The sequence below is a fragment of the Astyanax mexicanus genome, chromosome 16 (assembly GCF_023375975.1).
Source record: "Astyanax mexicanus isolate ESR-SI-001 chromosome 16, AstMex3_surface, whole genome shotgun sequence".
NCBI lineage: Eukaryota > Metazoa > Chordata > Actinopteri > Characiformes > Acestrorhamphidae > Astyanax > Astyanax mexicanus.
The window spans coordinates 170,001-197,758 of NC_064423.1; the positions used below are offsets into that span (position 1 = coordinate 170,001).

The 27,758-nt window shown below is 42.3% G+C and overlaps 1 protein-coding gene across 4 annotated transcripts in view; it reads right to left on the minus strand.

Moving 5' to 3' along the window:
- nav2a (neuron navigator 2a) overlaps positions 1-27,758 on the minus strand; it is a 114,315-nt gene that overhangs the window by 70,963 nt on the left and 15,594 nt on the right. For 2 of the 4 annotated variants that reach the window (XM_049465273.1, XM_049465275.1), the window contains exons 2-5: positions 13,288-13,405; positions 10,373-10,425; positions 4,879-4,951; positions 3,436-3,628 (exon numbers count right to left, since the gene is read on the minus strand). In XM_049465273.1, coding sequence (XP_049321230.1) covers positions 3,436-3,628; positions 4,879-4,951; positions 10,373-10,425; positions 13,288-13,405 — 437 coding nt within the window. Of the gene's footprint in view, positions 1-2,866; positions 2,924-3,435; positions 3,629-4,878; positions 4,952-10,372; positions 10,426-13,287; positions 13,406-26,450; positions 26,591-27,758 lie in introns of those variants that run through there. The other 2 variants (XM_049465274.1, XM_049465272.1) reach the window with 2 other exon arrangements.

Below are 27,758 nucleotides of genomic sequence, written 5' to 3' on the forward strand. Positions count from 1 at the left end.
TCAAAGCAGTAACTCTTGCCTGTGTTCACTCCACATGCAGCCTAGTTTAACAGCATTCTGAGTTTTTAGTGTAAGGACTCCCCCTTCTGGCCTCAGCCACCACTGCATATATAGAGGCCATGTGCTCCTGTGTTGGTTAACTCCAGGCTTTGCTCCAGTAGAAGCTCTTATAAGCACTAATTAGAGCCCTTTCCAAACATATCCTGATCTTTTTAAAACAGCTATTTAGCTGCATTTTGCTTCCTGTACACACATCAAACTAAAGGTGGAGATTTCTAAAAACTCTGTTGATCTTTTCTTTTTTTTAAATCCCACTTTTCTCCCCACTTTAAGATATGTGGATAATCCCACTCAGACTTTTTAGCTGCTCTTCCCCTATCACTAGTGCTGCCCCAACTCTAGGAGGGTGAAGATACATATGAAGTCAGACTCTGCTTCTTTTTGAGCTGCTGCTGATGAAGCATTACCGAGTATCATCACAGCGCAAAAGCTGGGAGGAAAGCGCAGCGACTCGGTTTTGATACATCAGCTCACAGACGCAGCCTTGTGCTGATCAACGTCACCAAAGGAGTAATGAGGGGAAAGAGCGTCATCTACTCACCCAGAGAGAGCAAGGCCAATTGTGCTCTCTCAGAGCTCCAGCAGCTGATGGCAAGCTGCATGACCAGGATTCAAACCAACAACCTCCTGATTATAGTGGCAGCGCTTTAGACCAAATCCAAAAATAGTGAAGTACATAAGGCATAAACTAAAACATCTTCACATATAGCACGAAATTTCAGATTTTCACATATAAATATAAATGATGTCTCTCTGTAGGTACCAAGCTGATGCAATTGTGTGGACAGATCTGACACAAAGTAGCACCGTCCACACACTTAACCCCCCATTCATAAAATAAAACTTTATTCAAGGAAAAAAAGACTGGAGCGCATGTTGCAGGATCAGAGGGGCCAGTGAACATTAATTAATATAATTAAATTTAAAAGAGAACTTTTATTTAAGTACAGTCTATTATGCTAGCTGCTGAGTATTTCTGATTGAAGTAAAGCAGATATATGTAGCTGGTGTAAATTTGCTAATAAAAAAATATGAAAAATTAATCACTTAAACACTTAAATATAAACACTGTGAGGCAAGTGAAGAAAAACAAAAGGGAAAAGTGAGAGTAAGTTCCTTACCGACAATTACACTTATTTAGTGCCTTTTTGCCACTCAAGGCATTCAAATGCTAAATGCTAACATGCAGCTAATAATGCAGCATAACACAGCACTGACGCAACTCACACAAAGCATGGAACTAATTATATAATAATTATTCAGGATTTATTGATCTAAATATGAGCTGGAGTGACGTGCAGCTTTACGTGCATTATTAGCATTAGTTTTATATTAAAGCAGCTGTGATATAAAGCTTTTTCATATTGATCTGCTCCTCTCTGACCTTAAACACTGTAATCTCCCTCATCTCACGTCACTAGGGCAAACTAAGCAACGCTGCACGTCATGAGATTTACAAATACATAAGTCAACATTATTAGTTCCTTAAGCAAACCTGCAGTTATACTGACCTGTTCTCAGCTAGAGCAGCTCTCAGCTGTGCAGTGTGACTCATTTACACATGAAGGGATACATGCAGGCTGCTGTGCAGCAAAAGAAAACACTCTGCTCTGCTTTTCTTTTAATTTTTCCAAAAAGATTTCATATTAAGCAATGAAACGTGTTTAGGCCACTGCTGGTCTTCGATGGTAAAAAGGGCCTGTATTTGTATTGTTGTCATGGTGACTCCTGTTACAGTTCACTACAGAGGTAAACAGATGTCTGAACTCACCTCACACACTGAATTATGAGCAAATATAGAAAAATGGGTGGAATTCTCCTTCAGTGTAAACCTGTAGAAATATGTAAATGTAACAACACAGGTTCACCACTAGAGGGTGTATAATTAAATATAATTTAATAAATACTAAATGCAGAATTCTGAATTAACACAAACCTACAGTGTTCATTTACACAGGAATAATAATAATAATAATAATAATAATAATAATAATAATAATAATAAATCAGTCAGTATTTAAAATCACATTTCTTTATTTTAATTTTAGAGATCTGTAGTAAATAAGTTTGCTTATGGTGTTAATAACAGTGAATCTAACTCTGAGCTAATATGGCTGTTTAATAAAACAGACCAGCCCACACAGTTAGCAACATGTCCTTTTTGCCGATGCTAACTGGTGGCTGTTTTATTAATTGTTAGTCAAATCAGCATTTCAGCAAAACCATCCACTCCAGCATTCAGAACACACGCATAATTAATCACTGATAATTAATAACACCACACTGAAGAAGAACCAGTTCAGTAAAACCTTCAAACCAGTCGCTCAGCTCAGAGATTCCTGATCTTATTCAGCTTTACACTCTCGTTTAGATTAGACATCACTCCAGTGTAAAACTCAACAAGCACCAAACACCTCTCAGCTGATCTGCTAGATCTGAGGTAAAAGGGGGCGAAGTTATGGAGAGATAAAAAAAAAAATCACAAAACTTTTTCTTTAAATATTCCCCTTGACCGTCCACCAATGATGCGTGCACACACACACCAACACCCCAACACACACACACACCAACACCCCAACACACACACACACACACACACACTGCTGCTCTTAAAGCAGCCAGATTAAATCAGATTGAGACGAGCTGGGATTCAGTATTTTGGGTGTGAAATTGCTCTTTATCACAGCATGCAGACGGTTGCTGAGGAAGAGGAGGGTGAGGAAGAGGAGGGTGAGGAAGGTCAGGCTGAAGATGAGGAACGCAGGGACGCGAGAGAAAGAGGGGGCAGACAGTGAGAGGGGCTAACCTAGATGATTTTTTCTGACCAATGGAAAACTTGAGAAGTTTGCTCTCAGTGGCACCCCTAGATTAGAAGAAGGGAGAGAGACAATGAGAGAGAGAGAGAGAGAGAATATGAATATGAATGAAGTAGAACAGTAGAGTTGTTCCCAGAAAGAAAATAAATGTACAGCTCCAGTCACCACTTTGGTCTGAAGGGGTGGGGCTAAACTGCTGTAGATTGAATGGGTGGGGCTAAACTGTTGTATACATAATGGGTGGAGCTAAACTGCTATAGACCCAATGGGTGGGGCTAAACTGGTGAAGACTGAATGGATTTGGCTAATTGCTAAATGGAAGAGGCTTAAAGGCTGTAGGCTGTAGAATGAGTGGAGCTACACTGCTGTACACTGAACTGATGGGGTTAATGTGCTGTTCACTGAATAGTCTGGGTTAGTGTGTGTGTGTTTGAGTGTTAGAATAGAGCTGTGACAGGTATAGAAAACACAGATGAAGAAGTGAAGATAATAAGATCATTTTTCTCAGTTCAGCACAGCTCACTGTGGGTAAAATAAACAGAAAGTATTGAGACGTTACCTGGACTGCATCTCTGCCTGCGCTCGGTGGCTGTGTGTCCCATGCGGGGGGGCGGAGTTTGTGCTGCTGTGAGCTGTGTGTGTGTGATGTGTGTGTGTCGGGGGTGGCTGCCTCTGCTGTTGTTGCTGCTGTTTGTAGCGCGATAAACTGAAGAAAAGCCCCAGAATCGCCTTCAGATTACCATTCCTGATCTCTGCAGAGAAACAGAGAGAAAGAGAGAGAAGTAATGTAAATATGGTTTCTCACCTGCGACTGCCAGTGTAGTACACACTCTTAACCTTACAGAACAAAAACCTGTGTCAAATATATTCAAAAGTATTCACTCATCTGCTTCTTGAATTTGAGGGACATACCATCTTAATCCATAGTGTTTAATGTGATGTCAGCCCACCCTTTACAGCTAGAACAGCTTCCACTCTTCTGGGAATGTTTTCCATAAGGTTTAGGAGTGTGTTTATGGGGGGATTGTGAAAAACACTATAATATCCCTTCCATCAAACTTTACACTGGTGTGCTTTACACCACTCCATCCAACACTTTGCATTGTTGATGTGAGGCTCAACAATGCAGACACACCAAGTATAAATGCTCACAATGGAGTAGGCCACTTATGCAGGCCTTGCTGTAGATTCTGCTGTGACTCAAGTATAAATCGGAGGGTAGAATGAGCTTCCCTCTCCTTCAACACTTAGCATGGGTGTAGCTACCCAGAGCCAGCATGTGTTAGCTGGTGTAATGGTTAATGTTCTCCTCCAAGCGAGTTGAGCTCCTGGGGAGTTCAACTTGCTGTCACACTTTCTAGAAGAGTAGAGGCTGTTCCTGCATCAAGAGGCGACACAATCTGAGCTAATACCCCTGATCTTTTGGACATTATATCACCAAATCTGATGTTTATTTTACACAGGAAATTTGGCAGTGTTAAATCAACACTGTTATTGTTAAATTAACACTTATTAGTGTTAAACTTTACACTCTCAGTGTTAATTTAACACTAACAGTGTTGATTTAACACTGCCAAATTTCCTGTGTAGGCTGTTCATGTTATATTTTAATAAGTTTATGCTCCTAAACTGACACAAACTCAAACACAATTTTTTTTTGGTTAGTGTCAGCTATATAAAATGTAGTTTTTAAGCTTTTTTTATGCAGCAGCCCACCACGTACCCCCTCACTCACTGCTATCATCCCTTTTCCCTTCTCTGGAAGTCACATGAATTATCATTTGGCCGTTCAGACAGAGTTGCATTGCCACAAACTGGATATGAATCCGACATCAGTACCACATACAGATGTGCCCCAAACAGAACTAAACATTTTTAAACGTGTATTTGCTCTTTACACTGCCACAGAAATCTGAGCCATATAGGCTCTTTTACCATTGTTTTCTTATTTCCTCTTTAAAATGAGTGAGTAAAGTTGTAATGATTAGATCTGTTCACCTACCTTCTGCAGACAGTCCCTGTATGTTCACACCTTTAGCTGCCAGAAATGTCAGACAGGTATCAATATTCTCAATCTGCAGAGACAGAGAGAGAGGAAGAATAAAAGAGAAATTATTCATCAGCTTTCCTCTGGATCAAATGAGGAACATAAGTGAAGGCTCTGAGTGATGTGTACCACCTATAAACCACTGTTTACACTGTAGCGCGGGAGTGTGCCTCACTGATAAGTTGCTCAGATCGCTCAGTCAAAGCAGCATGCAAACCCTCTCAATCATTAAGGGTGTTTCAACTGCCCTGTTGCTAAGAGACACTGTTTGACATAAGCGATGACCAGGAAGGTAAAGAAGGAATCTGATTGGCTGAGCACATTGAAAATACAGAAATGTTCAAGTAAGAAATTGTTTTGAATAATAATATTTTATAATGTTTAATATATACTGTGTGTTGTAACATGCATTTTCCATAACCATCATTAAACATTGCTTGTGTACAGAGGTGTAGTTCCACCCAGTCAGGACAGCTTTAGTCCCCTCGTGCATCCATGAGCCTCAGGTATCTTGATCTCTCCCCATCATACCACCATCAACAGGTACTAAAGGAATTTAAAAGGTTTAAATGATTCTCCAACTCAGTTGTGTGGACATGAAGAGGTTTTCATAATTAACCCTATTTACTACATCAGGGAGGGGTTAAAGTGTGTTGGCTCAGTGGTTCAGACAGTGTATAATACCTGTATTTATCTCAGGTAAGACTCGGCTAAGCTCTAGATGTTTTGCAGCTGAATTGTTTTGGAAAATAATGCTGCTTTACAGATACTGCACTGAATTGTTGAAATGTTTTAAATGAGGCTGAAACCGCCCTCAAAAACAATATTAAATAAAAGCGGTTAGTTCCCTGAACACGCCTTCAGACTACAAAACCCAGCTGAAGCCGTATGACATCATCAGGGTTTATATCAGAGCACCAACGGCTATTATCAGTCAAAGGACTTCCCCTTTAAAGAAATACAATAAAATACCTACTGCTCAACACACACACACACACACACACACACACTCACAGCCCAGCTGCTGCTGCTGAGTGACAGCTGGTACCATAAAGGGGGGGCACAGAGTTGAATTATGGGTCTGGAATCTGCACTGGATTCCAGTTTCCCTTTAAACCCCCTCCACCCCTCCCCTCAGCTGAGAGTAAAAATATCTCTTCTAAATAAAAACATTTCAAAGAGTGTAAATCATGCACAGCTGCACACGTGCCAACAAAATACTGTCCTGGGTAATACTGCAGTGATTTTTATACATATAACAACTGTGATGCATTAATTATTAAAGCATTAATCTGCAGTAGAGCATTTGGATTAACTGGTATTTAACACTCCTTAACTGTGATAAAATCACTGTAACTCAATTACTCACTGCCACAAACTCATTCACCAATCTAATGCCATACACCAGGGTTAAATGTTGAGTTTTGTGGCTGATTTGTTGTAGCTTTACCCTCAAAACTATAGCAACCCTAGCGCTGAAGGTCCTGAGCGAATGACAAATCCCTTTTAAGTGTCTGCTCAGTGACATCAGTGTAAATTAACTTTAATAGAGGAGGATACAATATAGTGTTATGCACTTTTACTCCTGATCCAGTTACGATCCTGTTGTGTTAGAGGATCATAAGTGGACATTATCCCCAGTCTGCAGCAGAGAGGAGCGTTCTCAGATGACAGTACAGCAGTTTAGAGACTACAGTGTGGAACTGATCTCACACATTTAACCCTCCACACATTTCCCCCTCATCCTTCCCGTAAACTACAACACATATTGCAACAAATTTAACAGTTTTCACCAGGGGTCAGTGATAAACCATTTAATTACTTTATAATGAACTCTGTGTATTGAAGATTCAATTCATATCTAATTTATTAATATAGAGCTTTATACAACACGTCACAAAGCAACTCTACAGAGATACGGGTCCAAGCCTCTTATACGTAACACCACAGTGACAGTGCCAACAACGAGAGTAAAAACTCTCTCACTAAGAAGATAATACAATTTTACTGTACACAAATCAAATCAGTAGATCTAGTCTGACTTTTTAATGGAAAATAAGATTTTTTTTATACAAACGGTCCTTTTGTATCAAAAATGTAGCAGGATTTTCAATAATTAATTTCACACAGTGATATAAGCATTTAGGATCAGATACAAAAGTGAACAGACTAAAACTGTTTTAATCAAATACAGACACTGAATTACATTCCATATTAACACACACACACACACACACACACACACACACACACACACACAGCACTGTAAAATTAACCATTTCCACATTTTCACCTCCAGTTACTTTACAGAGTATCTCCTTAATACACCAAAATACACATAAACACACACTCAGGCGCGACCCCCCACTTAACCCACTCAACCACCCAGAATGACCCCAATCCACCCACATCCACTGCTCTGAGAGATACGTGGCAAGTAGGACACTGCGGCCTGCATTCCTGACAGGATCTAGATCAGACAATCAGATTTCTCCAGTATTCCAGATTGACTGGGAGATGGTTATCCTGCTGCTGTTTGGGCTGAACCAGCCCAGCTGATAAACTCTCCATTCTACCACAAGCTCAGGTTACGCCCCCTTTCAAATCAGCTCAGTCTTACTGTGCTTTTATACGTAAGGGGTATCGTAAACAGGCATAGCTGTGATTGTTATATGGCCAAGCGGCGTGCACCGTGTAACGCTGTAGCGTGGCTGAAATGGACCAACACATCTTAATCTCTTCTGGAGTATTTAACCAGTACAGTTCTACTCCAACACCAGGATCTCACAGACACTCATGCTCACAGAAACAACTTTTAACAGAAGATGTGAAGTAAGTTACGAGACTCCATGTTTAAGGTATTCTGTGGTGAAGGCTGATCTGTAGTCACCCTTATTTTACCTTACTTCTGCTTGCGTTCCTTTATAATGGTACATGAGGACCTGTAAGACGAGACTGAGTAAAAATGGATTGTCTAAACGTCATGAAGAACACAAACACAAACACAAACACACACACACACACACACACAGACCCATAGACACTCAGAGACTCTGAGAGATTTCCTGTGTTTTTCACAAGCATGTGTCAACAGCCCTGTCACACACACACACAGCCGGTCTGGGTGGGGGGTCAGTGGTGGCGGCTGGTGGTTCTGAATGCAGTGGGGTCTAGTGTCTGCAGAACTGTCGCTGCACCGGGTTTAAAGAGGATCAGACTCAGTGAGCCGCTACAAAAACACTCAGTGATCCAGCGCTAGTCCAGAGAGCAGCGTTCAGACAGAAGAGTCAGCACAGACACAGCGATGATCAGACAGGAATTAAACGTGGGCCACTTTACTGGAAACCCCTTCCCTGTACCTCCACCCTGCTGGTGTACAGTTAGAGACTGTAGCTGCTGATACACAGTGTGTGTTATTCGTCCTCAGTTCTAACAACAGAGCCACTCTCAACCAAGATAGATAACAGTTTCTAATAAAGTGGCCGAAGAATGGAAGTAAAAAGTAGGTGTTTCTAATAAAGTGGCCAGTGAGTGGAAGCACAAGCTAAGAGTTTCTATTAAAGTGGCCAGTGAGTGAACGCAAGGATAAGGGTTCTGGTAGCTCTGAGGAATGATGTGTGTGTGTGTGTGTGTTCAATCTGGGTTATTGGAGCTTATTAAATACCAAGAGCAATTTTAGTCAACAATCAGAATTAGCATAACGGCTGTGTGTGCACCTGCTGCCAGCGCTGCTTCAGTGATGCATCCCCACAGACACAGACAGACACAGACACACACACACACACACTTACACTCACACATGCTAGGAAAAGTCAGGGTGTGGAAGCTGGTGGGACGGAGGTGAGTAATGATGGAGAGAATAAGTGTTTTTTATTTTTAATCTCTTTTTTCTTCGTATCACCAGAAGTGTCTAACTTCATGACCTTAATCATTCAGAAGTGGCAGATATACACTGAGGGGGCGGAGCTACAGTCTCTCACTACTCATTAGGATTGATTGAGGTTCTGTAAAGTTGGTCCTATAGAGGAACTGTAGCAGGAAGAGCAGATTAGTGGGCAGGACCTATAGTAACACTATAGTAACTCTCATCCATCTCCAGAAACTTTACTCACCACCAACCAGACAAAAAACCCAGAGAGGCCTACCCAACCCAAAACACACACACACCCCTGCTTCAGATCCCCCCGCGAAGCACCAACCCCTCATCAGAGCAATATTACCCCAATCAGACCCCTGTAATCCAGACCGGCCGACTGACCACAGCTGCTAGCCACTAGTTCTCACGTTACCAGTGACACTTAACCTCTAACCTCTCCGTGAGCTCTGGGTTCGGCTAAAATAGAGACGTTTCTCCGTCCTCTCTGTAATGATCCGGCTGGGCAGGTCTGGCTCTGTTCCAAACCCAAACCCTTCTACTGAAACTTTTCTACAGATGTTTAAAAAAGCCCACAAAAATTTCAAAATAAAAGCACTGAAGGAGAAAATTTAAACAGCCGAGATGTGAACAAAGTGATAGGAGTGAAACTCTCCACTGTAGAGAAACTCCTGAACGAGTCACAAATATTCACAGAGGTGGTGAATTTAATCAGACGTCTGGACATCTACAGTTCCCTCACAGAAACGTATTACCCCAAACGGTTAGGATACACTCTGCCTAAAGACTGAGACACTGAGTTTACATCCACTCAGAAATTCACTCATAATCAGATTTCTGCAGATATCTGATCATTCAGTCAGTCATGCAGCGCAGCACATTTATTAAACTGGAATAAAACATCTAAAAGTCTGATAAACACAGCTGCATTTTAGCTGAGTAATCAAATGTATTATTGCATCTAAACTCTTAACCAGAGTATTCTGGGATGTCTGCAAATGAGTAAAAACAGACTGTAGGCTGTAAGCTGATGTGGTTTAAAAATGAATGCATGAGGCACAAAATGTTATATGTGATGTGTGTTAATTGGCTGATTGCAAAAAAAAAATAATAATAATATGTAATATATATATATATATATAATTATAATTATTATTGCCCGAGACATATTTTCATTATCTAACTACCTATGATTTTCCTAAAACTTGAATTACTTTCAAACTAATGCTCTACAGTGATTAGATTATAAAGGCATTCATTGTTTTTACCATTTTTCATAAGATTTGGAGTCTATGAGGTGCTTTTATTTTAACATATGGATATAATTAAAGGGTAATAAAAGGGTACATACAAGTTGTGCCACAAAAAGAGAAAAGAATTAGGGTGGAGATCCACTCTGAGATCTCAGGAAGGGAAAAGCTTCATGGTGGTTTTTTACAGTTTTAGCGTTTTATTGTCAGGATAAAAACAGCTGGCTCACAGTGAACTCTCTCAAAGTGCCGATAATCGCTGGAGGAGTAGTAAAGTTAGCGCCCAGGGGCCGTGAAAAGAAAAAGAACACGGAACAGAACTCACCATCTGAGAGCGGCTCTTTGGACAGCCATTGATGTCTTCAATCTTTTCATTGGCTGAAAGGAGAGAAGGAAAACAGATCCTGCATTAGTGACTCTTTCACATTCCGCCTAATTCTCTCTGAATGGTAGTTCGACTGAATCGGGAGGAGAAAGTGTGAGAAAGTGCAGAGCGTAAACTATTGGCCCGTCCCACAGCCGTTTCTTTTTACCAGAATCTGATTACAAATGCAAATATAACTGTTGCGTATCAAACTAATACAACTAACTCTAACTAATCAACTTGTTTAGAGAAGTACTGCCAATAGAATAGGAAAGCCACCCAGCAGTGATCTGTGGAGCAGTGGAACTCTGATCTCTGGGATGATGGGGATGAGTAACAAACACTCTTGTTACTGAGTGCAATCAAATCCTTACAGCAATGCTCCAAAATTCAGGAGAAAGCCTTCCCCAGACACAGACACAGTTACTCCAACAAAAGCAGTATAAACTTACAGAGCACCTGTCTCAGTATTTCTATATAGTTTATAATAACCCAGGTGGTTGTTATGGAATCCCAGGTGGCCACTATATAATTTCTAGAGGGTTTCAATCAATCAACCTTTATTTAAAGTACATTGAGGATGGCTCTCATTTACAATGTAGCTGAGCAATTACACAGGGAAGGGATTGACAAAAAAATAAATAAAACAGCATTTTAATGAGATATAAAAGATATTACAAACAAAAGATATAAAACAAATAAGGTAAAATGAGAATTTAACAGTAGGAATCATAAAATCATACCAGAGATCATAAAAACTAAAATCAGCTAAAACAGTGGCAGTCTGTTTCCTGTAGTGAATTGCAGCTCACTGGTGGGTTTCTGTTCCAAGTGGTTGATATGCAACTGGTTTAGAAGTTGCTACAGTGTCCAAGGTGGTTGCTATGCAGTGGATATTTCATTCCATAAAGTTGCTATGCTGTTGGTAAGCAGTTGCTATAAATTCCTAAATGGTTGCTATAAGCTTGCTCTAGAATATGTTGCTATGGTATCCCATGTAGTTTTACAGGTCTTAAGTGTAACTAAATTCTTAAAAATGAGGGATTTAAGCATCAGCATCTAGTTTCAGCTGTTGCACACACACACACACACACACACACACACACACACACACACACACACAATTTGACAGTTTGATGTTCCTACACCAGAGACTCCATGAGCCCTATAGTGGAGCTCTGCCACAGGGCCCATTATGCCACCTACACTGCAGGAGGAGGGGCACAGGAATGGAGAACAGGCCAGCTGAGTAAGCATGGTGAGACTGTGTGAGTAAACACAAACAGACACACACATTCACACACACACACACACACACACACACAGCCTGTTCACGCTCCCAGCTGACATACACACCTAACCTAACAGCCAGAAACTCCTGCACCACAAACATCAAGTGCCCCATGACAGAGCTCTGTCCCAGGGCCTATACCACTGTAGCACCTACACTGCAGGTAACAGGTCAGGTACACACACACACACACACACACACACACACACACACTGACAGCCTCTGACTCCTGCACAAGCATGAGCACCCTTGGGCCCCACAACAGAACTCTGTAATAGAGCTCATTATACTACCTAAACTGCCTGAGGAGAAGTCAAAGGATTTATAAATACCTTACAAGCAAAGCCAAAGGGCCATACATCAGCCTTTATACACCACTCAGCCCCTAAAACAGCTAGTGTGTGTGTGTGTGTGTGTGTGTGTGTGTGTGTGTGAGGGACAGCTAGAGATCGTGTTTCAGCAGCACTTGTCCGGTGTGATATTCCCTCTTGTCTCCAAAAGAAGCAAAGTGGCCCCATTGACACTGCTGAGAAGGAGATATCAGATAACACCGCTCTCTCTCTCTTGCTGTGTGTGTGTGTGAGTGTGTGTGTGTGTGTGTGTGTTTTAAGCTAAAAAGTCAAAAAACCTTGACAGAATTTATAGACTATATGGGCTGCAGTGTTTAATGTATGTCTGATACCGCAGTGGGGTAGTCGGGCGGTGGGGTAGTGGGGCGGAGGGGCATGAGGGCAGGAGGACAGTTGGGGCATGAGGGCAGGAGGACAGTTGGGGCAGGCATGCATCAGATTCCCAGCATGGTCAGCAGCAGTAGTGGACGGGGTGCTGGTGTGTAACAGCTGATAGGAGGGTGTGTATTAATAAAGATGACTGGGAGTGTCCCAATTCACATTATCAGTCCTAAACTGATCAGAATAATGTTTACACAACAAGCATAACAAAAGTAAGTAAAAGTAACAAGAGTAACAGCAGTTACATGACGAGTGTAAAAACAGCAAAAGTATGGGATTTAATGTTTAAATGTAAATTAATAAAAAGTAAATTATTAATTTAAAAGAAATAGTTACACTTTACAATACAGGTACATTATTTAACAGTGCTTACAGCAGAATGTCACAACAAATTATTATTGACACTAGTTGATTTTTTTTTTAGCATATTAAAAATAATAATGTCTCAATCCATTATAATTGAAAATATCTGTTATCTATATCATTTAATCATGCTATCATGTAATTTGTTAAAACTAGTGTCAATTAATAATTAGTGACATTCTGTTGTAGATATTGTTAATTAATGTACACTTATTGTAAAGTGTTACCATTTATTTTAAGTGAATACTTCACTTTTATTCAGTTATGTTTAAACAGTTAAATCCCTTTCATCTGCTACATTTTTCTAGCAGTTCTTGATTAATAACATTAGACAGGATATTTAATGGGTACAGTTTATGTTTAATACTGTGGTAGGTTCTGTTAGTTGTGACCCTTATTGTAAAGTTTTATATAAAATATAGAAATGAAGTGGCAGCAGTGCAGTTAGTGCTGAGAGTTTATCTCCAATAAAAAATAAATCACTTTCTTACCGACAACCTGGATGATCTCCGCCAGAAGAACTCCATCACTCACATCCTGCTGCAGGTCCTTAATCAGCCGCTTGTGTCCCGATTTCGCCAAGTAGTGATTGGCCCAGTCTGTGTAGATCTGACCACAGAGAGAAAACAGAGCTCAGTAACAGTCTGTCCGTCCGTCCGTCCAGCTTTCTGATCCCAAACGCGGCTAAAACCAGGTTTAAAACTAGAAACAGGTCCAGTTGAGTTCAGCAGTGAAGCAGAACGCTGAGCCGGAGCTCCACGGCTTCACAGCTTTAGGAGCTTTTGTTAGCTGTGGGACGGCCCCCCATTCAGACTGGAACACTGAGGGCTTCCCTCCTCCCCCTCTCCCCCCTCTCTCTCTTTCTCTCTCTCTCTTTTTCTTTTCCTCTCTCTCTCTCTCTCTCTCTGTGGGGGGGGGGGGGGGGGGGGTGAATAGTTTAAAGATGTGAAACGTTCAGCATCTCATTACAGGCTCTCATTCAGCTCAGAACAGAACCGGCTCTGAACTGCAGACTCTAATACCCTGTTCCCCCTGAGCTCACACCAGAACCACACCACAGAACCACAGAACCCGCCCCGCCCCACACGCCTGTTCCACACTTTACTACAGAACCTTCAGAACCTGACCTGCCCCACACGCCTGTTCCACACTTTACTACAGAACCTTCAGAACCTGACCCGCCCCACACGCCTGTTCCACACTTTACTACAGAACCTTCAGAACCTGACCCGCCCCACATGCCTGTTCCACACCACACTACAGAACCTTCAGAACCTGACCCGCCCCACACGCCTGTTCCACACTTTACTACAGAACCTTCAGAACCTGACCCGCCCCACACGCCTGTTCCACACCACACTACAGAACCTTCAGAACCTGACCCGCCCCACACGCCTGTTCCACACTTTACTACAGAACCTTCAGAACCTGACCCGGCCCACACGCCTGTTCCACACTTTACTACAGAACCTTCAGAACCTGACCCGCCCCACACGCCTGTTCCACACTTTACTACAGAACCTTCAGAACCTGACCCGCCCCACACGCCTGTTCCACACTTTACTACAGAACCTTCAGAACCTGACCCGCCCCACACGCCTGTTCCACACTTTACTACAGAACCTTCAGAACCTGACCCGCCTCACACGCCTGTTCCACACTTTACTACAGAACCTTCAGAACCTGACCCGCCCCACACGCCTGTTCCACACTTTACTACAGAACCTTCAGAACCTGACCCGCCCCACACGCCTGTTCCACACTTTACTACAGAACCTTCAGAACCTGACCCGCCTCACACGCCTGTTCCACACTTTACTACAGAACCTTCAGAACCTGACCCGCCCCACACGCCTGTTCCACACTTTACTACAGAACCTTCAGAACCTGACCCGCCTCACACGCCTGTTCCACACCACACTACAGAACCTTCAGAACCTGACCCGCCCCACACGCCTGTTCCACACTTTACTACAGAACCTTCAGAACCTGACCCGCCCCACACGCCTGTTCCACACTTTACTACAGAACCTTCAGAACCTGACCCGCCCCACACGCCTGTTCCACACCACACTACAGAACCTTCAGAACCTGACCCGCCCCACACGCCTGTTCCACACTTTACTACAGAACCTTCAGAACCTGACCCGGCCCACACGCCTGTTCCACACTTTACTACAGAACCTTCAGAACCTGACCCGCCCCACACGCCTGTTCCACACTTTACTACAGAACCTTCAGAACCTGACCCGGCCCACACGCCTGTTCCACACTTTACTACAGAACCTTCAGAACCTGACCCGCCCCACACGCCTGTTCCACACCACACTACAGAACCTTCAGAACCTGACCCGCCCCACACGCCTGTTCCACACTTTACTACAGAACCTTCAGAACCTGACCCGCCTCACACGCCTGTTCCACACTTTACTACAGAACCTTCGGAACCTGACCCGCCTCACACGCCTGTTCCACACTTTACTACAGAACCTTCAGAACCTGACCCGCCTCACACGCCTGTTCCACACTTTACTACAGAACCTTCAGAACCTGACCCGCCCCACACGCCTGTTCCACACTTTACTACAGAACCTTCAGAACCTGACCCGCCTCACACGCCTGTTCCACACTTTACTACAGAACCTTCAGAACCTGACCCGCCTCACACGCCTGTTCCACACCACACTACAGAACCTTCAGAACCTGACCCGCCCCACACGCCTGTTCCACACTTTACTACAGAACCTTCAGAACCTGACCCGGCCCACACGCCTGTTCCACACTTTACTACAGAACCTTCAGAACCTGACCCGCCCCACACGCCTGTTCCACACTTTACTACAGAACCTTCAGAACCTGACCCGCCCCACACGCCTGTTCCACACTTTACTACAGAACCTTCAGAACCTGACCCGGCCCACACGCCTGTTCCACACTTTACTACAGAACCTTCAGAACCTGACCCGCCTCACACGCCTGTTCCACACTTTACTACAGAACCTTCAGAACCTGACCCGGCCCACACGCCTGTTCCACACTTTACTACAGAACCTTCAGAACCTGACCCGGCCCACACGCCTGTTCCACACTTTACTACAGAACCTTCAGAACCTGACCCGCCCCACACGCCTGTTCCACACTTTACTACAGAACCTTCGGAACCTGACCCGCCCCACACGCCTGTTCCACACTTTACTACAGAACCTTCAGAACCTGACCCGCCTCACACGCCTGTTCCACACTTTACTACAGAACCTTCAGAACCTGACCCGCCTCACACGCCTGTTCCACACTTTACTACAGAACCTTCAGAACCTGACCCGCCCCACACGCCTGTTCCACACTTTACTACAGAACCTTCAGAACCTGACCCGCCCCACACGCCTGTTCCACACCACACTACAGAACCTTCAGAACCTGACCCGCCCCACACGCCTGTTCCACACTTTACTACAGAACCTTCAGAACCTGACCCGCCTCACACGCCTGTTCCACACTTTACTACAGAACCTTCAGAACCTGACCCGCCCCACACGCCTGTTCCACACTTTACTACAGAACCTTCAGAACCTGACCCGCCCCACACGCCTGTTCCACACTTTACTACAGAACCTTCAGAACCTGACCCGCCTCACACGCCTGTTCCACACTTTACTACAGAACCTTCAGAACCTGACCCGCCCCACACGCCTGTTCCACACTTTACTACAGAACCTTCAGAACCTGACCCGCCCCACACGCCTGTTCCACACTTTACTACAGAACCTTCAGAACCTGACCCGGCCCACACGCCTGCACTACACACACTACACACTACACACACACACACTACACACACACACACACACACTACACACACTACACACACTACACACACTACACACACTACACACACACTACAGACACTACACACACACCGCACACACTACACACACACACACTCACACACACACCGCACACACACACACACACACACACACACTACACACACACACACTACACACACACACACTACACACACACACACTACAGCACTGATCCTGCGTGCCGCTTAGTCTGTTGTTAAGGAGAACAAAGCTGAGGGGAATTAGTCAGGAGTTTATAATGATGGGAACCAACAGGTGCACACACACACACACACACAAACACAAACACATACACTCTCTCTCTTTCATACACACACAGACTCATACAGGCCACCAAAAATAGTGATCCTAGAAGTTTAAAAGAGGAGTGTAATTAAATGAGACACCCTCAATAACTACACCTTAACTCATTACACCATAAAACACTACACTGTGTACATTTCTACACCTTTATTTATTTTATCATAAGGCACTGCCTCGTTAGTTACTACACCTGCCTCGTTAGTTACTACACCTGCCTCGTTAGTTACTACACCTGCCTCGTTAGTTACTACACCTGCCTCGTTAGTTACTAAATCATCACGCACTAAAATACTACACCCCAAAACACTACATCATAAATGGCTAATCCCTAAAACAGTAGACTTAAATCACTGTAGCCTCAATCATTTACACCCTAAAGCACAATGCCACACCCTATCAGTACAGCCTAAACTCATGGGTTTAAAACCATCACTGACAGTCACATCTGGCCTGATGTGGTAGAATAACAAATTAGGATATTACACAAAAATGACTCAATATTCACAGCATTAATCTGTTCTCCAGAGTGTCGCCATGCCTCCCCACGTTACACAGTGAAGTTAGCCGCGTGGAAAACTCAGAGCAGCAAAGGCAGACATGCTATTCTCCTCACAACAGACAGCGTCAATCACAGTGTTTTCATTCATCAGAGAAAAACTCATATTTAATGCGAAACATCATACATAAGCTTGCTTTAAACCACTACAGCAAAAATGACAAAATCCTCAAGCACTACAAAACCCTAAACATGACCATCAAAATCACTACACCCTAAACCACTACACGCCAAATCACTACACCCTAAACCACTACACGCCAAATCACTACACCCTAAACCACTACACGCCAAATCACTACACCCTAAACCACTACACGCCAAATCACTACACCCTAAACCACTACACGCCAAATCACTACACCCTAAACCTCTACACGCCAAATCACTACACCCTAAACCACTACAAGCCAAATCACTACACCCTAAACCACTACACGCCAAATCACTACACCCTAAACCACTACACGCCAAATCACTACACCCTAAACCACTACACGCCAAATCACTACACCCTAAACCACTACACGCCAAATCACTACACCCTAAACCACTACACGCCAAATCACTACACCCTAAACCACTACACGCCAAATCACTACACCCTAAACCACTACACGCCAAATCACTACACCCTAAACCACTACAAGCCAAATCACTACACCCTAAACCACTACACGCCAAATCACTACACCCTAAACCACTACACGCCAAATCACTACACCCTAAACCACTACACGCCAAATCACTACACCCTAAACCACTACACGCCAAATCACTACACCCTAAACCACTACACGCCAAATCACTACACCCTAAACCACTACACGCCAAATCACTACACCCTAAACCACTACACGCCAAATCACTACACCCTAAATTACTACACTGTCCTACAAAATCCTTACACTTTAAATCAATGTCCTCTCTTGTCCCCCCACCCACATACTTATACACTCAGAGTTTCATGTGGTGGGACTGTCCCGCTCTGGTGAGACAAAAAGTGCTGTCCCTCTGACTCATTTACCCATAATGCTCAGCGGCTCTGGGTGTCACGCTGCTGTTATTTGTGTTCTCTCAAGTGGGCGGGGCTTTCTGTTGACGACCATGTGAATCAGAATAAGCTCTGTCTGTTTGAAGTTTAGCCTTTAGGCATATTTGCCACAAAGTACCCTCACACACACACACACACACACAGTAGGTAAGCTCAGTAGGTGTTTGCACAGCATTGGAGTGTTTACACACACACATCCGTGAGTCAGACGCAGTGTGTGTGTGTGTGTGTGTTGCAGTGAGCTGTCAGCGGTTCTCCATCAGCTGCTGCAGCTTCAGCTTTCATCTCACTTTATTACCTGAGAACTTTAAAGCAACCTTAGAGGAATTTCCTAAAACCCACCGTCCCCACTCCGCTGTAATTACAGGCCTAATGCAGAGAGTCTTACAATGCAACGTTTCCCAGAGGCCTTCAAACTCCATTACCACACACACACCCTCACACACTCACACACACCACCACTAGCTTTAAATAACAGCCCACTTAAAGATAATTACATTAGAAAATGCACTGAGGTGACTGAGAGGTCAGCTGTGAAGAGTGGCGGTCAGCGCTGCACTGAGAGATGCTATCACCAGCTATTGTTAAGCAGCCGTGTCAAACTGGCTGAATAAGAGTTGTTATTTTGGATCCTTTAAGTGCCTGTGAAACCAGCATGACACACACTCACGCGACACACACTTTATCATCTTTAAAAGCAGAGGTCTATGACTATATATCCCCTTAATTCATCCAAAGTTTTATCAGATCTTTCTAGAGGTCATAACAAACCAAACGTAATGTAGTGAGTATTATTAACACAAAATGGTGAAATACTCAAAACTCTATACAGTATACACAGGGAAACCTTTCACAGGGGTTCTCTGTGTTGTTTGCATCACAAATGTTCTAACATTTACTACATTTAACTGCACCAATCAGGGTGTTTCTGGATCCATTGTCATCTGTAACGAGGTGGTAGACAAGAGCGGCTATCTGACTGGAGGTTCAGAACATGTTCAGAACATCAGGCAGGTCTTGTGAGGTGCTTCTGGTATTCAGTGGTCAGTACCTACCAAAAGTTCTCTAAAAGAAAGAGGTGACAGGTGAATGGTGGAAGTGTCATGGCTGCCTAATGGTTACAGATGCTCATAAAGACCACACCCCACAACTTACAGCACTTAAACAATCTGCAAAACACTCACGCATTATAACAACCCCTTCACAGCGCCAGATTCCCCAGCACACTAGGGCTGCAACGATTAGTCGATTTATTTGTCGACTACAAATTTCATTGTTGACTTATCGTTAATTTGTAACAGTAGTGCATTACACAAAGTGCTGGAGACAAAAGAAACCTGGTCTGTTTCTCCTAAAGTGCCCAAACACAACAGATTACATATTTAATCACTAAATATATGTACTATCCACGTCTAAACAACATGTGGACACTTAAATGCCTTTTAAATCTCATGTTTAGCTGTTTTTCTGTTGTTTTTAGAGATGGAGGACATGGCAGAAATAATCGTTGACTAATCGAATGATCAGCAGATGGTGGCATGACCAGCTCAGGATGACCTACACAATTTTAAAGAGGTGGTTTTAATGTTATGTAAATGACAAGTGATTACAAAAATATTTATGATTATTTGTAGTTACTCAACCTCTAAAACTCCACCTAAACGGCTGCAGGTAAAGAATTTCCCAAAGTGTGGAAAAACCCCTGTGTGGAAAAAATACCTGCACTGTTTTACAGGTAATTACTGGATAATAATATCAACAAATGTTAAGAGGCTGTCTGTCCTCGACTTGATGAACAGGCTTTGTAAACTCATCCATGCAGTTTCCTGCTCCAAAAATCTAAACGAAGCAGAGCGGTGTGGCATTCCTCCAGGCTCTATTTTAAGCCCATTTTTGTTTCTGCTTCAGACCCTGCAGTAGTCCTCCTGCAGCTCAGTGCTCACCGTTTTGTAGTGATCACAGGACACTCTGCTGTTCCCTCTCTCAGGTACACACAGCTGCACAAGCGCCATAACCGGATCCTCAGGTGAGAAGAGCTCGAACCAACGAATTTACAACAATCCTTGCAGGCACGATTACAGAGCAGGCAGTCAGGCAGCCTGGACAGCTCAGAGCAGACAAGGTGTCAGGGTGATAATTTTAGCCTCCAGACATCTTCTGGAACTTCCTTTGCGCAATATATCTCTCCTCTCGGTCTCTTCAGCTCCCTCTATTCCAGACCTGGAGGCGTTCAGACTGCTGCTGCTGCTGTCTGCCTGCAGTTTCTGTTTGGCTTCCTGTTTGCTTTACCTGCCTTCATCCCTTACAAAACACTCCTTATTGTTCCTACAGGCTTTTGTCTTCTCTTATTCTGTGCTTTGTTTTCCTTCTACTTTTTCTTTTGATTTCTCTCTTTAGAAATTATTTCTATAACAAACCATCTAGTCAATAGAGTCAAGTAGTTTAAATAGTCAATCATGTTAGTCTTGAGACGTAAAAAGTATTGCATAGCATATTCTCTCTTTTTGTTTTTCTTTCCTTCTTTTTCTGTTTGTCAGAACTACAGTATCAGAAGAATATCAGTACATTAATCTGTCATCACCAGTATCTGTCAATCAAGCCCATCCACTGGTAAAAAAACACCGAAGATCTGGGACTTAATCTGGAACTCAATTGCTGTGGGTCTCCTGTGTTTTCTCAATATATATATATATATATATATATATATATATATATATATATATATATATATATATATATATATATATATATATTTAATATTTAATAGAATGTACATCCAAACACGCTCCCCTGCCATTTCTCATTCATTAGAGAAATCTAAGTCACATCAGAAGTTCACCGTCCTGGAGCTCCGCAGAAAAGATAAGGTGATGACACATCTGAAAAGCTTCAAAGAGGTTCATACTGCCATTAAACCATTAAAGTGCTGTCTATAGTGTTTACATCCATCAAAGGCTCTCCTGAGCGCATTCTTCTCTAGTTCCAAATATGTCTCCTTCTAATCAGATATAACAATTTAAACAAGTCAGAGTCACTGAGATTACAGAGATATATGTAATAAATCAGTTGGAACATCTGAAGCATTTCTGTTTTTTCTAAAGTTTGTTGTTTCGTTTTCTTGTTTTGTTTGCTGTATCTTTTTGTATCTGGTTTGCTCTCTCTTTTCATTCATTCATTCTTTTTAGAAAGAATATCAGCTGTTTTAGAGCAGCTCCAAACAGACACTATGACACCTACAACTTATTCCTGAAACGCCTTAGGTGTGATCTTCATTCTCTTTGCCATATATCCCCAAAAGCATAAAACAAGTCTCATTTATACAGGGTCCCGTCCTCCAACCACACGTTTGGTCTTTTTTTGCTCTCTGTTTATACTCTCTCTCGTATCTCTCTCTTTCCCTCCCTCCCTCTCTCTTTCTCTCTCTCTCTCCATTACATAATGGATATCAACAGTAATGCCATCAGGCAGGTTCATGTTTAAGTGTAGCCCCGCCCCTTTAAGGCCCCCGTCTGACTCATACCCTGTAGCCTGACCCCAGAGTGAGTAAACATACATGTACACACACTGTAAAACTTACACACTACCACACACACACTTGGTCTCAGCTAACCGCACACAGGTTTACTAACACTAAGAGAGAGAGAGAGAGAGAGAGAGAGAATACTCTTAGGGAGACTTTATGAGATAAAACACACACACGCGGTTCAGTTAAAGAGAGTGTGTTCAGTAATGAGAAAGTAAGCTGAAGAGATCAGCTACTCCACTCCACTGACCCTCAATAAAACTCAGCAGTTCAGCAGAGCATCTAAATCCATCAAACCTCCTTCATTCAGAGAGTTCTCCACTACCAACAGGAGTACGTGCAGTGGAACAAGAATCATGTTTTAAATACAAACACACGTTTATTACTACTGTCTATCACACGAGTGACACACTGCTCTACATGAACATAAGCAGAACTATCCACTGCTCCAGATCATCAGTTGTGTAGCTGTGCTTTGATTAAGCTCATATTTTAAACACCTGGATTAGGGGATTAGTGTAGTTATACATAGTCAGAAATCTTATTACTGAGTGAAAGCCAGAGACCCAATATAAGTACCTACCTCAGTTCTATTATGTTTTATTAAAAAAAATTAATTTATATTACTTTTTTATTTAAATTCTGTCTGACACCACTACTGTCTACACACACACACACACACACACACACACACACACACAGCAGTTTAACAGTAGAAGAATGGTAAATCTCTGATTGATAAGAAACAGATAGATAGAGAACAGGACAGATAGGTGGAAATGGGAGGGGTCAGATAGTAATCATTTATATAGCTGAGGCCATTGCCCCCATTCATTTCATTGTTTCTGTAATAGTCTACAGAAGATTAGCTCCGCCCATTCAGCCTTTACCAGATTAGCTCAACCTACTCAGCCAACCTCTCTTTATCTGTCACAATTAAACAGACAGTAATGAATTTGACCAGTTTTGGGTTTATAAACTTAAACAGATACTTTAGGTATTAAACAGAATTGGTCTCTATACATTTAATTGTAAAAATCTAATGTAAGAAAAGCAACGATGCACAGAGAACAGAGGAGAGCAGCTGGAGCAGTGATACTGAGCATGATCTGTATCTGGGCCGCTCATTGTTCAGCATTATAAAAAGAGACACACTCTTAGCATCTCGCTCCCAAACACACAGGACAGATGGACAATGGGAAATCAATAACTATTCACACTCTTATTTCAGTCCACACAGTTCCGAGTGTGTGTGTGTGTGTGTGTGTGTGTGAGTGTGTGTGTGAGTGTCTGTGAGATCCAGGTTTCAGAAAGTCAAGTTAATAGATGTCATATATTCCGCTGGCAGAGCAGGTTAACATAAAGCAGAGAGTGAACTGAGACACACCAACATCTCACACCATCACCCCACCACCACCACCACCACCACCTCCAAACCCCAGCTCTGTTATCTTCCTCCCCTTACTCATCCCTCTATCACACAATGCTAACAGAGTGAAGCATGAGCACATCACCACCGCTAACTCAACTCCACAGCTCAACAACAGGCTCGTAAGATTACACGTTTAGTTAGCACCATGCTAATTCGTATGCTATAACATGTCACTATAAATGAACTGGTGGGATACAGGCTACGTTATCACGATGCTACATTACAGGATAAGACCTGCGAGACTGTAGGTGACTCTCCCTGTGTTTAAGCCCCCGTCCACATGAATATGGATCTTATTAAAAACTGAGGTTTTTGTCTTTGTTTTGACCTTTCATCTACATGAAAATGATGTTTTTAATCCTAAAAAGGTAGAAGTTTGGAAGGTGGAAATTTGAAAAAATAGAGCTTTCTGAAAATGCTGACGTCACACAGTAAATCTGCGCATGTCTGCTTTTGTTCAGAATAAGCCTGAAACAGGAAGAGCGTCTGGATTTGTTCTGTCCTCTCTGCGATCATGTTTACAGCTTTATTTAATGTTGTTCTCACATTATCCAACAGAGCACCAAAATGTGCTGTGTGCAGTTTTTCAATCCTCCTCTCCGGAGGTACAAACCTTACCGCAAATGTGATTCTGGACAAACACGTACCTGTTGAGACAATTTTAAAAATGAAGTAGTTGGTAATGAGGAGTGCAGAGAAAACTTAAGAATGTCTAGAGATGTTCTGTTTTTGAGAGGTACGGCATTTCCAAGTGGATAAAGATATTTTTAAAAACGAAGACAAAAACCTCCATTTTTTAAAATATTCTTTTTCCTGTGGACGGTGTGTGTGTGTGTGTGTGTGTGTGTATCTGTTTGGGAGTGTGTGTGTGTTCTATGGATCAATCTGTCAATATGCAATATAGTTCATAAGGCCATAAAAATACATTTCAGTATTTAGACCAGCTGTCTGAAGTGTGTTCACGTTGAGTCCATTTCATTTGCATATCTGCACCTAATACAGACTTCAGTAGTAGGCTAATGCTAATCATTCTAGCTAATGATGTGTAAACAGCTGTAGACTGTTTACTATTCTTTAAAAGGGTGTAAAAGTGCATTATTTTGCATTCACTGTTATCATAAGTGGTATAAAAAGTGATTATTTTATCTTATACGCAAAATAGTTTCTGGGAGAATACATCTTCTAATAAAAAAATAGCTCTCAGGCAGGCCTAGTGCTAGCTATATTAGCATTAGCACTGTGAACCTGAATGCGCTATCAGCGCTCCTGATCCGCCGTTCTTTAGAGTTCCATTGGACTAATGCTCTCAGATGAATAATACACTGTAATTCTATGTGATGTAAGGTAATGTAATGTACTGTAATGGGAATAAAGCTGGAATATCACAGTCTGCTGAATTTATCCTGCCTCTATAAGCTTCAAAGCAGCACAATCTCAGCTTTTATTGCTATTCCAAAGTAATTCCCTCTAACACACACACACACACACACACGACCTTACAGACCAGTGCCACTCATGCTGTGCTCCAGATGTAATACATAATTAAACAGTGCTTTATCAGCCCATCTCCAGACAAGCAATAAACCCAGGAGCGTGTGCAGGCTTTGTGGGATTGAAAGGCAGCTGATAAGCTCTGGACTGAGGGAACTGAGGGCTGTGGGATTGCTGAGACTCCTCTATCCTATTTTCATAAAAAATACTTCATCAGCTGTCCCTAATTGCTGCATATTAGCTTATACTAATTGCACTGCTAGTTGTTGGCTAATGCTTGTTTCTTAATAAGCCTCTGTGTTTTATTCTGCTGGCTGTTTCAGAGCAACTCCTCTCTCTCTGTAAACACCTACAGCTCTGCTTAAGGTCTTTAGTACAAACCCTCCAACAGGGCTCTTCATTCAATAGTAGATTTTCTTTTATTTTTCTCTTCCCTTTAAATACTTGGAATGTCTGTTAATATATAATTTAGACCATTCTGAAAGGAAAATAGAAAAAAATACATAAAACTCTATAATAAACTAAAAACTGTTTTTGTGCTTAATTGGTTCTTTACTTGCTTTTGTTTATATTTTTGAGGAGAAATGTTTAAATTAATTTATAGAGCACTAAAAAGTCAAATAATTATTTTCTGTGCTATAAAGTACCCTTTTGATTGGACTGTAGCACAATGTCATTCATAGGGTTAGCATTAGGCTGCACAGTTACACATTAGCAATTCAGCTGCATGAAACATGATTACTGTCTAAAGAATAATCACAGCAAACACTGAGCGTTTTACAGAAAACTAAACTGAGTTTGGATTTCTTTAACATTACTGGACTGTCAGGAGTCTTTTGATGAAAAAGGGAAGAAAAAATCAGTAAATATAAAACAAATCCTACTGTTTCAAATAAAGAAAAAGGGTGTAGAATAAGGGATAGTTATTCATAATAAACAAACTAACAACATTCCACTCACATGCCAAAAGTTATGGGACAAAAACTAGTATTTTGTCCCATGAGACATGGCAAAAGTCAAGGGACAAAATACTAAGCTGCATCCATCTGCACCACCCTCAGATTTTACTCTAATAAATATTGGCCAGTGTTTAACCTCACTCACAAGATAACACCTCGCAGTGTATACAGGTGTGGACGTCCCCGAACCTTACCCTGATGTAATGCTTGATAACAAATTTACATACTGCTGTCCCATGAGTTTTGGCATGTCAACATACTGGGCACTGACCCAAAATTACAGCAAAATACAGCAGAGTTTCCAACCAGCAAAGCCTGTCGTAGAGTCAATACTAAAAACTTAAATAATGGAACCAATTTTAAATCCAAACATCCAAAAACACCATTTAAAAGTGCGGAGAAATCCGACACTATCCCAACAACCAAAGTTCATCCAGTGGTGAAGAGGTTTTAGAGGTGTAGAGGTTTACCAGTTTCATGCTGATGTTATTCTGCTCCCAGCGCCACAGCATCACACTCATCTTCCTCACTCCTCCTCTTCCTCACTGCACCTGCCTCACACAGCGCCGCAGCACCGCACACACACATCCCGCCAGGACCAGAGAGAGAGAGAGACTGCTGCTCCTCACACTGAGCAGGGCTGTAGCAGCTGCTCCTCCCCACCCCCCTTATCCCCACACCCCCCCAACACACACACACACACACACCACCAAACCACCCCACACACACACACACACACACACAGGGCTGGAGGATCCTCCTGTCTGTGTGATTGTGTAGACCAGCTGGAGTTTGCGTCAGTGTGTCAGTATTAGATGGGGGAATCCCTCTCTCTCTCCCTCTCTCATTTTCTCTCTTTCTTTATGTCTCTCTCTTTCTCAGCTTCATTAGTCAAGCCTGAACAGACCAAAGTGTGGAATTTGATTACTTGTTAGCTACTTTATCTTCATGGCTGCAGCTCTACCTTGTAGGCTGTAAGCTTCCATTACTGAGGTGGCTTTTTCAGCCATGTTATGAAGCAAACTTCCGACCTGCTTTTCTAAATGCTAATATATCACTTAAATCAAACAAAACAATAAATCATTTGTGATAATTTACTGAGTCACTAAAGTCACAAGCTGGAAATAGTCAAGTTAAATTTTGCTAAAGCATCTTAACTGTCTCATCCATTCCTACTGAACATGATATGTTGATGATGGTGGTGGTGATGTATTATGGTATAAAATGTAATATTATTATTTAAGTATTTAGTTTTGTTTTCATTCTGTTATTACTTCATTGTATGTAACTGATATTTGTTAGTAACTGTAAATGTAGTACTCCATTACTTTTCCTCAGATTAAGAAAAGCAGTGCTCAAACAAGCACTGTAACAGCAGCAGAACACCAGTGTCCTTAGGTGCACTAATTCCAGCCAGCATATTAACCAGCATTATTAATATTAACGTAAATTTCCAGACAACGAACGGTCCAAAACTCCAGCCACACACGCAGGCCAAAAAAATAAACAGGCAAAAGTCTTAGCCTGAGAAAGCGGCTCTGATAACCTCAAACAGATCCGCATTTCCACCAGCGAGAGCTTCAATCACTCCCAACATCAGCTCTTAAAAACACAGCCCAAAAAACTGCTGCCAACTTCAGGCCTGAAACAGATCAAACAAACTGGGGTTGTTTCTATATTCCACACCGCTGGCTGAGCAGCATGTGTGTGTGTGTGTGTGGCTCAGGCTAAAGTTATGGTTAGCGGTGAAGAGACACTAGGGGTCCATGGTGTCTGTG